Here is a 17610-nt window from a genome sequence, read left to right on the forward strand (position 1 = left end):
ACTGTCTTTGTGTTGTACTTCAGCCTAACACTGTCTTTGTGTTGTACTTCAGCCTAAGACTGTCTTTGTGTTGTACTTCAGCCTAAGACTGTCTTTGTGTTGTACTTCAGCCTAAGACTGTCTTTGTGTTGTACTTCAGCCTAACACTGTCTTTGTGTTGTACTTCAGCCTAACACTGTCTTCGTGTTGTACTTCAGCCTAACACTGTCTTCGTGTTGTACTTCAGCCTAACACTGTCTTCGTGTTGTACTTCAGCCTAACACTGTCTTCGTGTTGTACTTCAGCCTAACACTGTCTTCGTGTTGTACTTCAGCCTAACACTGTCTTCGTGTTGTACTTCAGCCTAACACTGTCTTCGTGTTGTACTTCAGCCTAACACTGTCTTCGTGTTGTACTTCAGCCTAACACTGTCTTCGTGTTGTACTTCAGCCTAACACTGTCTTCGTGTTGTACTTCAGCCTAACACTGTCTTCGTGTTGTACTTCAGCCTAACACTGTCTTCGTGTTGTACTTCAGCCTAACACTGTCTTCGTGTTGTACTTCAGCCTAACACTGTCTTCGTGTTGTACTTCAGCCTAACACTGTCTTTGTCTTTGTGTTGTACTTCAGCCTAAGACTGTCTTTGTCTTTGTGTTGTACTTCAGCCTAACACTGTCTTTGTCTTTGTGTTGTACTTCAGCCTAACACTGTCTTTGTCTTTGTGTTGTACTTCAGCCTAACACTGTCTTTGTCTTTGTGTTGTACTTCAGCCTAACACTGTCTTTGTCTTTGTGTTGTACTTCAGCCTAACACTGTCTTCGTGTTGTACTTCAGCCTAACACTGTCTTTGTCTTTGTGTTGTACTTCAGCCTAACACTGTCTTCGTGTTGTACTTCAGCCTAACACTGTCTTCGTGTTGTACTTCAGCCTAACACTGTCTTCGTGTTGTACTTCAGCCTAACACTGTCTTCGTGTTGTACTTCAGCCTAACACTGTCTTCGTGTTGTACTTCAGCCTAACACTGTCTTCGTGTTGTACTTCAGCCTAACACTGTCTTCGTGTTGTACTTCAGCCTAACACTGTCTTCGTGTTGTACTTCAGCCTAACACTGTCTTCGTGTTGTACTTCAGCCTAACACTGTCTTTGTCTTTGTGTTGTACTTCAGCCTAAGACTGTCTTTGTGTTGTGTTGTACTTCAGCCTAACACTGTCTTTGTCTTTGTGTTGTACTTCAGCCTAACACTGTCTTTGTCTTTGTGTTGTACTTCAGCCTAACACTGTCTTTGTCTTTGTGTTGTACTTCAGCCTAACACTGTCTTTGTGTTGTACTTCAGCCTAACACTGTCTTTGTCTTCGTGTTGTACTTCAGCCTAACACTGTCTTCGTGTTGTACTTCAGCCTAACACTGTCTTCGTGTTGTACTTCAGCCTAACACTGTCTTTGTCTTTGTGTTGTACTTCAGCCTAACACTGTCTTTGTGTTGTACTTCAGCCTAACACTGTCTTTGTCTTTGTGTTGTACTTCAGCCTAACACTGTCTTTGTCTTTGTGTTGTACTTCAGCCTAACACTGTCTTTGTCTTCGTGTTGTACTTCAGCCTAACACTGTCTTCGTGTTGTACTTCAGCCTAACACTGTCTTCGTGTTGTACTTCAGCCTAACACTGTCTTTGTCTTTGTGTTGTACTTCAGCCTAACACTGTCTTCGTGTTGTACTTCAGCCTAACACTGTCTTCGTGTTGTACTTCAGCCTAACACTGTCTTTGTCTTTGTGTTGTACTTCAGCCTAACACTGTCTTCGTGTTGTACTTCAGCCTAACACTGTCTTCGTGTTGTACTTCAGCCTAACACTGTCTTTGTCTTTGTGTTGTACATCAGCCTAACACTGTCTTCGTGTTGTACTTCAGCCTAACACTGTCTTCGTGTTGTACTTCAGCCTAACACTGTCTTCGTGTTGTACTTCAGCCTAACACTGTCTTCGTGTTGTACTTCAGCCTAACACTGTCTTTGTGTTGTACTTCAGCCTAACACTGTCTTTGTGTTGTACTTCAGCCTAACACTGTCTTCGTGTTGTACTTCAGCCTAACACTGTCTTCGTGTTGTACTTCAGCCTAACACTGTCTTCGTGTTGTACTTCAGCCTAACACTGTCTTCGTGTTGTACTTCAGCCTAACACTGTCTTCGTGTTGTACTTCAGCCTAACACTGTCTTCGTGTTGTACTTCAGCCTAACACTGTCTTCGTGTTGTACTTCAGCCTAACACTGTCTTCGTGTTGTACTTCAGCCTAACACTGTCTTCGTGTTGTACTTCAGCCTAACACTGTCTTTGTCTTTGTGTTGTACTTCAGCCTAACACTGTCTTTGTGTTGTACTTCAGCCTAACACTGTCTTTGTGTTGTACTTCAGCCTAACACTGTCTTCGTGTTGTACTTCAGCCTAAGACTGTCTTTGTGTTGTACTTCAGCCTAACACTGTCTTTGTGTTGTACTTCAGCCTAACACTGTCTTTGTGTTGTACTTCAGCCTAACACTGTCTTCGTGTTGTACTTCAGCCTAACACTGTCTTCGTGTTGTACTTCAGCCTAACACTGTCTTCGTGTTGTACTTCAGCCTAACACTGTCTTCGTGTTGTACTTCAGCCTAACACTGTCTTCGTGTTGTACTTCAGCCTAACACTGTCTTCGTGTTGTACTTCAGCCTAACACTGTCTTCGTGTTGTACTTCAGCCTAACACTGTCTTCGTGTTGTACTTCAGCCTAACACTGTCTTCGTGTTGTACTTCAGCCTAACACTGTCTTCGTGTTGTACTGTACCCATCTAAAGGTACACCTGGGTGACTGGAAAGGAGCCTTTGACGTACTACGATATGAACCTGTCTGCTCAAGACCACCAGACTTTCTTCACTGGTGACACTCAGCAAATCAAGGCTGAAGATACTGGTTAGAATCCAAACTTTTTAATCGGAATATCATTGAAAAGTTTTAGCCAAAGTGTAAATGTCTGCGAAGGAATAGAACACTTTAATTATTTTTGAAAGACTGCTTTGGTCCTCATCGGCCTCATTCCTACTCCTGTGTTGATATTTTTCTGGATCCGTCTCTCTGTATTGCATTCAGTACAGTATTTGTTGTCTGGTTGTGGCCTGTTACAGTGATGCAGAAGGCCTGGAGGGAGAGGAATCCCCAAGCCCGGATAAGAGCAGCTTACCAGGCCATAGAGATGAACCACGAGTGAGTTCCACCGTTAACAGTTTCTGTTTAAAAGACTGCATGCTCATTCAGGAAAATCCCAAATTAAGTTTCTCATTCAGTAAAACAAGTATGTATATTCTTATGAACTAGATTGCATAGCAAATGTCTTCCCTGTGGTTTTTAGGTGTGCTGCTGCCTATGTGCTACTGGCAGAGGAGGAAGCCACCACCATCACAGAGGCTGAGAGGCTGTTTAAACAAGCCCTGCGGAGTGGTAAGCGAGAACAGAGAGTACAGGACCCGTCACACGCCTCAGGCCTCTGACCCTTAGTTTAAAAGCATTAGTCAGGGATGCGATTGTTATAATTACATTTATTCATTTTCCTCTCTTCCATAGCTGGCAAAGACATCAACTTGCTGGTGTACATCAAACGCAGACTGGCCATGTGTGCACGCAAGCTGGGACGCATCAAGGAGGCAGTGAAAATGATGAGAGATGTGAGTGTTGCCATTTCCTTAATCAGGGGTGTTCAAATCAGGGCCTTGAATTCTGCATTATGGCATTGATTGGCTAGAGGGAGTGTTCACACACATGTTGTCCCAGGTCTGAACCAGTCGCTGTTTAGAGAATAGGAGAACAACCAGAAGTATTGTGGAACTGGAGGCCCTGGGGCGCACTCAGCAGGACGCAACGTTTTGGAGCCTTTGTTCTACATAGCATATTTCTATCCAAACATGCCTCTGACATGTAGAATGACAAGGAATCATGACGGCTCTATTAGAATAATTTCCATCTGCAACGTTCATGAATGTTTGACTACTGAATGTAGCCCTGATTTGTGTAGTCCTGTCTTTAGTCCTTTTCTATGCTCCTTTAATACTGGTTAGTCCTGCCATTTTTTTGATTCCTTCGTTCACTCACTGTTCCTTACTTCTCCCAGTTAATGAAAGAATTCCCACTGTTGGGAATGTTGAATATACATGAAAACCTCCTGGAGGCGCTACTGGAGCTGCAGGCCTACGCTGATGTACAAGCAGTCCTCGCCAAATACGACGGTAAGATATATGCCATGTAGCAGATGCTTTTATCCAAGGCGACAGTAGTGAGTCTGTGGCCGGCAGTGGGAGTGAAAGCCATGATCGTGGTGTTGAAAGCATCATGCTACCAACTGAGCCACGCAGGACCACATCAGCAAAACAGGATTCAAGCCAACTAACTACTACAACTTTGAACCAGTCCTTTGTCACTTTACCCCTACCTACATGTACAAATGACCTTGGCTAACCTGTATCCCTGCATATTGACTCGGTACCAGTACCCCCTGAATATAGCCTTGTTATTGTTTTTGTTTTTTTTAACTGTAATTTATGTAGTAAATATTTTCTTAACTCTATTATCTGAACTGCATTGTTGGTTAAGGGCTTGTAAGTAAGCATTTCACAGTAAGGTCTACACCTGCTGTATTTGGCTCATGTGACAAATTTGATTTTGATACTCATGATTTCCAGACTCCTCGTTTGAGTTTAAAGTGAAATAACCGTCATGTGTTCTCGTTGTAGATATCAGCTTGCCAAAGTCAGCCACTATATGCTACACATCTGCACTGCTGAAAGCACGGGCTGTATCAGAGAAGTATGTCCCTGTGGAAAGACAGAAATGTGATTTAATGTAACATTTTTAAGATATAGACAAACAGTATGATCTATACTTGACATGGATGCATCGGTCTTTATAGGTCAGACTAATCTTTAAGACTTGTTTGTGTGACATCAAACCCCCTATTTGTGCATGATATTTCCTCCTTAAAGCTGTCCTGACTCCTGTGTCTTACCATGGGTGTGTCTTCTCTCTCTCTTTCTCTATCTATCAGGTTTTCTCCTGAGGCAGCATCCCGGCGGGGCCTGAGCACTGCAGAGATGAACGCTGTGGAGGCTATACACAGAGCCGTGGAGTTTAACCCACATGTGCCAAAGGTCAGTCCAGACCCTCAGTCACAGATCTAGTATCAGTTTACCCAATCCAAATCCTAACCTTAACCATTAGTGGGGAGAAATGTACAGATCTAGGATCATCTTAGCGTATCCTATCTAACTCCAGACCTGAACCAATGGTGGGGTTAACACGACTGATATACGACATTGTCTGTATATACAGTTTGCTTTATTTGAGCAAAGTCTCATATTTTACACACACAGGTGATAGCTATTTAGTTGTCTCTGTACGCCATACTCCTCTTGAATGATGGCTGCAGAGATCAACTTCTCAACCTGAAGCGAGCTGACTTTGCTCCACTGTATTACCTGTAGTGACCTATGTTAGCCAGTGGGTGTCAATATTGCACTGCATAGTAAACGTAGCTGCTGTAGTCAGGACTGGACCTGTGAGCCACTTCTACTCTCTCTGCTGCACAGAAGAACATGGTACCATACACTTAGTGGATTTTACTAAAGGAGACAATATTAGTCTAATTATTATTCCGTTGTCATGGCTATCCATCAGTGGACTAAAGAGTTCATAGTGAGATCTGGGTCGTGTTCAGTATGGCACATTGTAGCAAAATCTTTTGCAATGGAAAATACAAATCTGTGTTATTATTGCACAAGGTCAGGTAGTACATCCCCAGTTTCAAAACGTTTTCTACCTACTGAACAGGAAGTGCACCCTCCCTGATCATGCATCTGTCTGGGCTCTGGGCGACGACAAGGGGCCCCTGCCTCTCTGATGTATCTCCCTGCAGTAGACGGACAGAAACAATTCCTGCACATCTCTTCCCACAGGGATTAGGCTTGGATGTCCCATATTAAAACACACTCTCTCTCTCACACTCACTCATATGCACACACACACAGATCGCAGTACCCCCTACAGCAAAATGTAGTCTGTGTGTGTTGTATCCTGTGCGCTCCTTGTGTGTGTGTGTGTGTGTGTGTGTGTGTGAGCTGCAATGTGTGGTAGTCACAGGCAGACAGGGGGAAACTCAGCTCTTTGATCCAGGCTTTGATGACAGGGCCCTCATCCTGAGTGTCACCCGCCCCCAGGGGCACTGCTGCCCCCCCGCTACGGCGTTGACATACACACAGGGAGGGTCAGACTATAAAGTAGTGATCCCAGAGATAGTTCACATCTACAGTACCTCTGCTTTCAACTGGTGATACCCTAGACCGTTGAGGTAGGAGAGACTAATCTCTTCTATCTGTCAATCTCTGTCCCATTGAAGCAGAGCCTCTCCCTCAGTCTTTCACATGGGCTTCACGTCTCATAATAGACAGGCAGACAGACCGGCTGAGCTCTGAGTCCGAGACACCCCGAGGAGGAGGAACTCAGCTGTGCTGTCAAAATGGCCGCTGACATGCAGCGCTGTTGATGTGACGACCTGTAAAGAGTTGTGTCGGTCGGAGTGTTCTCGGGAGTGAAGCACGTTCTGTGGCCTCACCGTGTCAACTCACCTCATTGACTCCACTAATGTTCTTATAGTGAAAGCTTTTGGCTGTTGTTGACTGAAATTTCGCAGTTAGTGGGATTACTTCCATTTATTTGTGTCAGACCTGTCTTTCTTTATTTATCAAGTTGAGTCCCATTGAGATCTTCTGTATCTCTTTCACAGGGGAGCACTGTCTATGTCGGTCTAAATGGTCAGTGTGTGCACCTGTAGCCGTAGAGCCTGAGGCATGCCTGGCGTGGGCTGTTTTCTGCCCAGCAGCCAGTATTCACACACAGATACCAGTGGTTCACTGGACTGGAGCGAGCTGCTCTGGCTCTGTTGTGGGTGGGCTTCCATTCCCAGCAGCTTCCCCACATTCTCTGCTTCAATCAACGAGTAAGAACCCCCCTCCCCATCCCCCCCAATTCCTTTCTTGCCCTTGGCAACGTGACCCCTCAGCAGCCAGCTAACCCCCCCCCACCAGCAAGCTAGCCAGCCAGCTAGCCAGCCAGCCCCCCAGCTAGCCAGCAAGCCCCCCAGCTAGCCAGCTAGCCAGCCAGCCTGGGAAGGGCAGTGTAATGAAGGCAAGATTTCTGGGTTTTCTGGTTCAGTGTTAGGGCCAGCATCGCAGCAGGCCCGAAGGGATTATATATGGACATCACGCTACATCACATGAACAGACGGCACTAAATGCTCCACACACCCAGCTGTTTCAGTGCTCAACCGCCAAGCTTGCTCCACCTCTCTTTAGCCTGTCTTTCCCAATCAGTCTCTCTCCCCCCTTTCTTTTTCCCCCTCTCTCATGCGCTCTCTACCCCCTACCCCAAGGTACGGTAGAAAGGTTGAGCAACCGGACTGAGGGCAGCCTGCTGGTCATGTGTTAAGGACACCTGAATGTGTTTTAAATTTAGCACACTCCTGTGGTAACAATTCCTCGCGCCTTTGGAGTGTGCTGCTTTGTGCCTGGTAGCCTGTGTTGTGGCGATGGCCACCTTGGCCTTGTTCAGGATTCAGGGGGATGGAGGCTTCACATAGGTAGTAGCAGGTGTGACACAACACCTGAGACCGAGAGTAGTAGTTATAGACTGACTCTAGTAGGAAGAAGCCTTAGCACAGATCTAGGATCAGCTTCCATTCACCAGACCCTAATCATCGGATGGAACCATTCAAAACTGACCTAAGATCAGTGTCTATGGTCAATATCATTCTCCTATTCGGCATCTGTCCTGTACTGTCCACAGATGCCTGAGGGTGACCTAACATGGTAGATGGCCTCAGAGGTCATCTGTATCCTCACCAGCACCGTGAGCCAATGAGACGATGGCTAGAGGATGTCATTATTGTCGAGGTGTTCCATTGTGCTAAATGCCGAAGATTAAAATCTGAGGGAGGCTTATGAGTTAAACTCCAGTTCATCAGTGTTTCAAGATAAAAGGCGAGTGTCAATGAAACGCAATCTCTTCATCAAAGAGGTGACTGGGGATGGGCTAGGGGGGTGTTACCCACCCTTATGCCAGGAGATGCCAGGCAGGACAGCTGCCAGTCAAATGCTTTGGTTAACATCACCTCTACCCTCTTATTAAACACTGGGATACCTGGGTAAAGGTGCTGCTCGCAGCAGTATAGAGAATGACCAGCACCCGTTTGCAGTATATGCTGACCCACGTTAAAGACTCAACTTTGGAGAGGACATGAGAGTTGCACGACTTGGCAGTCAAATAAAACACAGCAGTGAGGAGTGGTGTGTGCAGAACACATTTGAACACTTATCCAAGCATACCCATCACCACCACATTCACACTGTAGCCAGCTAGCTACCACCACCTAACTGTCCCTGAGAGAAGAGCAGAGCAGAAGGTTGGGGCTTGTCTCCCTCTCCTGCCCCTGGGTGCGCCCCAGGCGAGCGTGGCGGCTCTGCTCTGGGCGACTCTGGGCTGCTCTGCTCTGGGCTGGCTGGTTGGCTGAGCTTGTGACCATGGGGGGGATTAGACAGGATTAGCTTTATGGTAACCTTCCCAAAGTGTCAGACTGAGACTCATAGTCCTGTGAAGCAGGCGGCCTGGGAATCCAGCAGGCCCAACGCCAATGGCCCCCGCGGCCTCCACAGCCCAGGGGACCAGTTCAGAGGGGATTAACGCCACAGCCACGCCACAGCCACGCCGCCATACACACACACACACAGTGTCTGCTAAATAACTATGATGTAAATGCCTTTGACCTTAATGTTATCTAATGGTGTTACTTTCGTGTCTCCCTCTCTGTCTAGTTTTTATTAGAGATGAAGAGTCTGATCCTGTCTCCCTCTCTGTCTAGTATTTATTAGAGTTGAAGAGCCTGATCCTGTCTCCCTCTCTGACTGTAGTATTTATTACAGATGAAGAGTCTGATTCTGTCTCCCTCTGTCTAGTATTTTTTAGATGAAGAGCCTGATCCTGTCTCCCTCTGTCTAGTATTTATTAGAGATGAAGAGTCTGATCCTGTCTCCCTCTCTGACTGTAGTATTTATTAGAGATGAAGAGTCTGATCCTGGCTCTCTGTCTAGTATTTATTAGAGATGAAGAGTCTGATCCTGTCTCCCTCTCTGACTGTAGTATTTATTAGAGATGAAGAGTCTGATCCTGTCTCTCTCTGTCTAGTATTTATTAGAGATGAAGAGCCTGATCCTGTCTCCATCTCTGACTGTAGTATTTATTAGAGATAAAGAGCCTGATCCTGTCTCCATCTGTCTAGTATTTATTCGAGATGAAGAGTCTGATCCTGTCTCCCTCTGTTTAGTATTTATTAGAGATGAAGAGTCTGATCCTGTCTCCATCTCTGTCTAGTATTTATTAGAGATGAAGAGTCTGATCCTGTCTCCATCTCTGTCTAGTATTTATTGGAGATGAAGAGTCTGATCCTGTCTCCGTCTCTGTCTAGTATTTATTAGAGATGAAGAGTCTGATCCTGTCTCCATCTCTGTCTAGTATTTATTAGAGATGAAGAGTCTGATCCTGTCTCCATCTCTGTCTAGTATTTATTAGAGATGAAGAGTCTGATCCTGTCTCCATCTCTGTCTAGTATTTATTAGAGATGAAGAGTCTGATCCTGTCTCCATCTCTGTCTAGTATTTATTAGAGATGAAGAGTCTGATCCTGTCTCCATCTCTGTCTAGTATTTATTAGAGATGAAGAGTCTGATCCTGTCTCCATCTCTGTCTAGTATTTATTGGAGATGAAGAGTCTGATCCTGTCTCCCTCTGTCTAGTATTTATTAGAGATGAAGAGTCTGATCCTGTCTCCATCTCTGACTGTAGTATTTATTAGAGATGAAGAGTCTGATCCTGGCTCTCTGTCTAGTATTTATTAGAGATGAAGAGTCTGATCCTGTCTCCCTCTCTGACTGTAGTATTTATTAGAGATGAAGAGTCTGATCCTGTCTCCCTCTCTGACTGTAGTATTTATTAGAGATGAAGAGTCTGATCCTGTCTCCCTCTCTGACTGTAGTATTTATTAGAGATGAAGAGTCTGATCCTGCCTCCAGAACACATCCTGAAGAGGGGGGACAGCGAGGCGGTGGCCTACGCCTTTTTTCACCTGCAGCATTGGAAGAGGGCCGAGGGAGCCTTAAACCTGCTGCACTGCACCTGGGAAGGCAGTACGTACTAGGTGTAGGACATTGATTGATTGATGAATTAGTGGGTTAATTGATTAATTGGTTGATTTAGTTAAAGGATTATGTACTCGCATTAAAAGTCATTGATGTGTTTTTTTAATGCATTTCTCTCCTGCAGCTTTTCGGATAATTCCCTACCCTCTAGAGAAGGGTCACCTGTTTTACCCCTACCCTGGGTGCACAGAAACAGCAGATCGGGAACTGCTGCCGAGTATGTAGGATAAGTCACTACTATACAGTATACTCAATGCAATGGTCAATTCTGCTGTCCACTCATGATATGTGCCTCTCTACCCCCACCCCACCTCTCTCACTCTCCTTCTCTTCTGCAGCCTTCCATGAGGTGTCTGTGTACCCGAAGAAAGAGCTTCCCTTCTTCATCCTCTTCACAGCGGGCCTTTGCTCCTTCACTGCCATGCTGGCCATGCTCACACACCAGTTCCCTGAGCTCATGGGCGTCTTTGTCAAAGCAGTAAGTCCTGCACTTCTCTTCCACTGATCCTAGAATAATTGTTTGATATTGGACTGGATCTGTTTAAATTAGAATTTAGAGTTTTAATGGGAACAATTCAATTATTAAGACATGTATGCATGGCTTCAGTGCCTCTCATTGCCAAATACACATAGCATCAGCAATCCAGGGTTTATACACCGTTGGTTGTATGCATGTTATTATGTACTCTGACCCGGTTGACCTCTGGTGTAGTCGCTGCCTCTCGTCTCTGTCAACAACGAGGCTCATGGGATGCCTGGGTCTGGTGGTCGAGGCGCCGGTGTGTTTCACTGCACATTTACTCCCTACACCTCAACTGCTGCTCTCCATCAACTTGTTGTGCACCACAGTTAAGCAATATAGCCAAAATCTTGTATGATTGAATATCTTATTTCATGGGTCTGTTTTGTCTCCAAGGTTTGAGAATGAAATGTAGCCTAACCATATCCTTTTGTAGATTTCAAGAGTACTGTATGACTTGGCGCAGAATAGGGATGGCACAATTACCGTATAATTGTGTATCTGACAATTATGGATGAAGACCATAATGAAAATAAATAACCGTCATAACCGGTATGAAAAAAATAAACTGGAACGAGCATTTGACTGACGACGGGATGGCCGGAAATTTGTGCGGTTGAGTCCATTTCCGCGGTAACATGGTCTCTTTACAACGTGATGAAAATGTGTTGCTCCTTGCTGAAGCAAGCAAGGTGTTGTAGCAATCAAGTCTTTGGTTTCCTAGGCAACGTCCCCCTCCCTGCAGTCAAGAGTGGAGGTGGGGGGGAAAATGTGCATCTTAAATTAAAAAAAACTGACAATTATAACGGTGACCTGCGGTCATTTGACTGACAAATAACTGTCCTCCAAAATTCCATGAATGTCACAGCACAGAAGCAGCATCTCCAACTAAGCTCTGTCCCAGCCAGGTAGTTAGTAGTTCAGTTCACTGTATTGGATAGCAGGACTTGAAGACCATCCAAAGATCAACAGCTAGGAGGGCCACTCTGGGTACTAGTTCAGATCTAGGATAGTAATAGTCTAACAGGCTAGTCTTGCATTGTCAGTTCCAAGTCTCGTGGGAAAGATGGAAATGTTGGTTCAGAACAGGCGAACAACACCTCTGTTCAGCAGCACTGTACTTGGATAGTATATCAGACCTGAGAATGTAGCTTGCTTTGATGATGCCAGTTTTCCACAGAGCCGCACCCTGTCAGGAGGGTCTCCAGGGAATGTGGAGGTTCAGCTTCTGGATGATAGTGCCTGTCACTACGACAACAGGCTAAAGGCATCAGCATGCTTCAGTTAGTCTGGCGCCTAGCTGAACTCGGCTAGCCGAACCCAACGAGTGTTCTCACATACTCCGTAAAAAGACCTTTGCTTGAAAAATGAGAAAAATCTGCATTACTACTGTTTGTCCAGTTTGAGGCGCCATAGCCAGTATACACGTCCTCAAAATATTCAGAATTCATCTAAGATAACTCAAGAAATCTTAGTCGGGCAATTTTACATCTAACTAATTTTTCAATGAATAAACTTGCATGAAAATGAGTCGTGTCACGTTGAATGATAACAGACTTTTTAAAGAATTTTGTTCATTAAACAGACAAGACACACTTAGGCTACCCTGATCACAGTCAAAACACATATATTTTATAATAGGTTAAGAATATAATGAAATATAACAGAATAAAATACAAATCATATTTTTCCCACACAACTTTTGTGTCACGGCAACATTTGGAACCGCTGTCATATAAAAAAGTGATATTTTGAAACAAGCCCATGCTTTACATTTTTTTAAATCCACATTTCATCTGTTTCCTACCCTCGCATTCACTTTGTTAGGGAGCAGGCGTAGGGTCTTACATTGAGAATATCATGATACCAATAGAAAATAATAGCAATCTATATTTTGAAAAGCATTTGAGTCGTGTTTCTATTCCACAATCTCTGCAGGCTTTTGGAGTTGCCTTTACGAGATCGAGCAAAATAATAGGCCTACACTTGATTAAGACTACATTATTGCATGCTAAATGGTTCTGATCAGCGATAGATGAGTAAAGAAATAGATGAGCTACCACCTCCACTTGTTTGCCAGCCAGAAAATTAACCAAATATACAGATGCAGAATCAGTAAAAAAAAAAATCCCATTGATTGATTAAGACAAGTACAGGCTTTTGGTCGCGTGTAGGCCTAGGCTACTAAGCGGCTGTGAGTGAAGTGAAAAACAATCCACTTGTTAAACTACATAACATGCTGACAAAATGTTCTGATCAGTGCTAATGAATGAGCCAACTCGACATTTCCACAGCCTAATTGTAGCCTAACCTATATCCAAACAGAGATTCAGTAAAAATACAAATCTGACATTGATTGATTTATCAAGATGACTCTCCACACTTGTCTAAAAGCAGCAGGAAATGGTGCTGAAATAGTGAACACACTGGCAGGCTATTGCTTCAAATGTATTATAACATGTGGATGACTTTGGGAGATTCATTACACAACAATTTGCCTTCCGCTTGCATTCGCCTACTTCATTCCTTCCACTTGCATTCGCCTACTTCATTCCTTCCACTTGCATTCGCCTACTTCATTCCAATATTTACGTCAACCAGTGATATTTATTCCCCAAGTAATTCTTTATGGATCCATCCAATTGTGGTTAAGAAAACAGTGCAAGTGTTGGACTATGCGAAGAGACGGGTGAAGTGACATGCCTTGCAAAGTTTAGAACTGGCAGGAGGATAGTAGTAGCGGGCGCTGCCTAGCAACCATCAAGAGCTTAAGAGCGTAGTTAGTGCGTGCCAATGCCGCCTTAGCATTACGACTACATTTCATACTAGGCCGTAGGCAGAACTTTACAACAGTCATGACTAGGTTGGTTGCTGGAAATACACTGAACAAAAATATAAATGCAACATGCAACAATTTCATAAGGAAATCAGTCAATTTAAATAAATTCATTAGGCCTTAATCTATGGATTTCGCATGACTGGGCAGGGGCGCAGCCATGGGTGGGCCCGGGAGGGCAAAGTCCACCCACTGGGGAGCCAGGCCAAGCCAATCAGAATGAGTTTTAGCCCCACAAAAGGGCTTTATTACAGGCAGAAATTCTCATCAGCTGTCCGGATAACTGGTCTCAGACGATCCCGCAGGTGAAGAAGCCGGATGTGGAGGTCCTGGGCTGGCGTGGTTACACGTAGTCTGCGGTTGTGAGGCCGGTTGGACGTACTGCCAAATTCTCTAAAACGATGTTGGAGAGGCGGCTTATGGTAGAGAAATGAAGAACATTAAATTCTCTGGCAACATCTCTGGTGGACATTCCATTCTAGTCAACATGCTAATTGCGCGCTCCCTCAGCTTGAGACATCTGTGGCATTGTGTTGTGGGGCAAAACTGCACATTTTAGTGGCCTTTTATTGTCCCCAGCACAAGGTGCACTTGATATACCACACCTGTCAGGTGGATGGATTATCTTGGCGAAAGAGAAATGCTCACTAACAGGTATGTAAACAAATTTGTGCACAAAACTGGAGAGAAATGTTTTTTGTGGGTATGGAACATTTCTGGGATATTTTACTTCAGCTCATGAAACATGAGACCAACATGTTTTGATGTATGTGATTTAGTCCCATTTCTTATGTATTCATAAGACACGTGTGGCAGACTCTGTGTTTCTGTTTTTAGCTTCTTTGGCTAGGCCCTCTCTCACACTAGGCTAATCCTCTGTTTACAGTGGCCCTGTTTATTAGCTCTCACTTTACACAGCAGGGCTATTAGCCTGGGTAAAAGCAAGCCCTCAGAGACCGTCTCATGCTCAGACTTTTGTTATGGGAAAGGCTACCTCTAGATAGTGGAGAGCCTGGTTTTTAAATCACGGCGGAGAGTCTGGTTTTTACAGCGCGGCGGAGAGCCTGGTTTGTGTAAGGGCCAGATAGAGGCACTACATGAAAGCCTCAGAGGCTGGAGGGAAGAACGGCCAGGCCCCCACCATTCTCTGAGGTTAACCTCTCCCTGGCTTCCTCTTATTCACTCCTATTTTCCCACTACATGACAGCTGTAATCTACTCCTAATCACACTACATGGTAGGCATAGCTGTCCTCAACTAGGACTGGGCGGTATACCGTATTTTACTATATACCGGTATTGATGCACGGACCGGTTTGGGTTTTTACTTTACCTTCTATAACTGTATTTCAATGTTTGGTTTGTTAAATGTGATATGCCATGTGTAACGTCCATTTTTATTGTTTACACTGCTACAACTTAGACCGCTGCGCCACTCGGGAGCCCTAAGGCACTGCATCTCAGTGCTAGAGGCGTCACTACAGTCCCTGGTTCGATTCCAGGCTGAATCACAACCCGCCGTGATTAGAAGTCCCATATGGCGGCGCACAATTAACCCAGCATTGTCTGGGTTAGGGGAGGGTTTGGACGGGGTAGGCCGTCATTGTAAAAATGTTTTACTTAACTGACTTGCCTAGTAATAAAGGTTAAATAAAAAACATTAAAAAAAAAAAATAGCTCTCCATGCCGCTTTCCTCACATACTTAGCCCCGCCCCCTATCACTCAAGGAGCGCATTTGTTGTTGCTTGACCACCAGACACCTGCGTTCAGTCTGCATCGTCAATGAAGCACATGCAACAATTTTGATGACATTTGCTTAATATAAATCCACAAGCGTTCTATAATTACACTTTGTTTCTTACATCTGCAAACATCTAGTTTGTCTTTTCTTAGCTAAGCTAAATCGTGTTAGCCGCTAAATCTAATCGTTAGTTAGCTGGCTAGCTAGCTAGCTAATAAATGTACTGAGTCAGAGCAAACGTAGCTAGATAATACAGACAAAGATTATAGTGTCCCCTAGGAAACATTGATGATCACGTTGGTTCCTACCCTGTCACAATAACTCCTGCCTGGCATTTTCATTCATTGTCATGTCAAACAACACTGTATTCAAAGTGCCCACTATTATATTCTAACTACAGAATTAGAATTTCCATGATTCCTACAGTTCACCCAAGTGTTTTGACCTAAATCGCAAGTCAAATTGCAATTGCAATATTTGGTTAAAAATAAGGCCTCGTTTTTTCCCCATATCGTGCAGCCCTACATGGCAGTGTGAAAATTACCTCAAATAAGTGCAGTAAATGCAAAAATGTATGGAAATGCAGGAAATTGAATTGAACAGTATAAAACAATCAGAATGGAGAAAGACCCATTTGAAATCACTTAGAATGTATGTGTTGCCACCCTAGGGTCACACTACTCATAAAGCAAATTTAGAACTTTTATTATTAAAAAAACATAAAATACCATCATACTGTCAAAAAAAAGGCTACCTATTCTGTAGATCATTGGTGGCAGTTGGTCAGTAGAGACTAGCCTAATTCAATGTGTGCTTTGTAACTCTCTCCATCTTATGGAGGATGGATGTTGTTTTCAGTCTTCAGATGTACAGTGGCTTGCGAAAGTATTCACCCCCCTTGGCATTTTCCCTATTTTGTTGTCTTACAACCTGGAATTAAAAATAGATTTTGGGGGGGTTTGTATCATTTGATTTACACAACATGCCTACCACTTTGAAGATGCATTTTTTTTAAATTGTGAAACAAACAAGAAATAAGACAAAAAAACAGAACTTGAGCGTGCGTAACTATTCCCCCCCCCCAAGTTAATACTTTGTAGAGCCATCTTTTGCAGCAATTACAGCTGCAAGTCTCTTGGGGTATGTCTCTATAAGCTTGGCACATCTAGCCACTGGGATTTTTGCCCATTCTTCAAGGCAAAACTGCTCCAGCTCCTTCAAGTTGGATGGGTTCCTCTGGTAGACAGCAATCTTTAAGTCATACCACAGATTCTCAATTGGATTGAGGTCTGGGCTTTGACTAGGCCATTCCAAGACATTTAAATGTTTCCTCTTAAACCACTCCAGTGTTGCTTTAGCAGTATGCTTAGAGTCCTGCTGGAAGGTGAACCTTCGTCCCAGTCTCAAATCTCTGGAAGACCGAAACAGGTTTCCCTCAAGAATTTCCCTGTATTTAGCACCATCATTCCTTCAATTCTGACCAGTTTCCCAGTCCCTGCCGATGAAAATCATCCCCACAGCATGATGTGTCCACCACCATGCTTCACAGTGGGGATGGTGTTCTTGGGGAGATGTGAGGTGTTGGGTTTGCACCAGACATAGCGTTTTCCTTGATGGCCAAAAGTTAAATTTTAGTCTCATCTGACCAGAGTACCTTCTTCCATATGTTTGGGGAATCTCCCACATGCCTTTTGGTGAACACCAAATGTGTTTGCTTATTTTTTTCAGAAGTCAATGGCTTTTTTATGGCCACTCTTCCGTAAAGCCCAGCTCTGTGGAGTGTACGGCTTAAAGTGGTCCTATGGACAGGTAATCCAATCTCCGCTGTGGAGCCATGCAGCTCCTTCAGGGTTATCTTTGGTCTCTTTGTTGCCTCACTGATTAATGCCCTCCTTGCCTGGTCTGTGAGTTTTGGTGGGCGGCCCTATCTTGGCAGGTTTGTTGTGGTGCCATATTCTTTAATTTTTTTTAGAATGGATTTAATGGTGCTCTGTGGGATGTTCAAAGTTTTTGATATTTTTTATAACCCAACCCTGATCTGTACTTCTCCACAGCTTTGTCCCTGACCTGTTTGGAGAGCTCCTTGGTCTTCATGGTGCCCCTCGTTTAGTGGTGTTGCAGACTCTGGGGCCTTTCAGAACAGGTGTATATATACTGAGATCATGTGACAGATCATGTGGCACTTATATTGCACACAGGTGGACTTTATTTAACTAATTATGTGACTTCTGAAGCTAATTGGTTGCACCAGATCTTATTTAGGGGCTTCATAGCAAAGGGGGT

At 44.2% G+C, this 17610-nt stretch overlaps 1 protein-coding gene across 2 annotated transcripts in view; it reads left to right on the forward strand.

The window, feature by feature from the left end:
* The window catches only part of LOC120058835 (suppressor of tumorigenicity 7 protein-like), a 35556-nt gene that overhangs the window by 3178 nt on the left and 14768 nt on the right, over nt 1-17610 (forward strand). The window contains exons 5-15 of one of the 2 annotated variants that reach the window (XM_039007572.1): nt 2798-2913; nt 3126-3204; nt 3350-3438; nt 3562-3662; nt 4106-4220; nt 4725-4797; nt 5036-5138; nt 10069-10219; nt 10356-10448; nt 10570-10709; nt 10944-12370. In XM_039007572.1, coding sequence (XP_038863500.1) covers nt 2798-2913; nt 3126-3204; nt 3350-3438; nt 3562-3662; nt 4106-4220; nt 4725-4797; nt 5036-5138; nt 10069-10219; nt 10356-10448; nt 10570-10709; nt 10944-11084 — 1201 coding nt within the window. In that variant the 3' untranslated portion in view covers nt 11085-12370. Of the gene's footprint in view, nt 1-2797; nt 2914-3125; nt 3205-3349; nt 3439-3561; nt 3663-4105; nt 4221-4724; nt 4798-5035; nt 5139-10068; nt 10220-10355; nt 10449-10569; nt 10710-10943; nt 12371-17610 lie in introns of those variants that run through there. The other variant, XM_039007581.1, reaches the window with a different exon arrangement.

The sequence above is a fragment of the Salvelinus namaycush genome, chromosome 2 (assembly GCF_016432855.1).
Source record: "Salvelinus namaycush isolate Seneca chromosome 2, SaNama_1.0, whole genome shotgun sequence".
Classification (NCBI taxonomy): domain Eukaryota; kingdom Metazoa; phylum Chordata; class Actinopteri; order Salmoniformes; family Salmonidae; genus Salvelinus; species Salvelinus namaycush.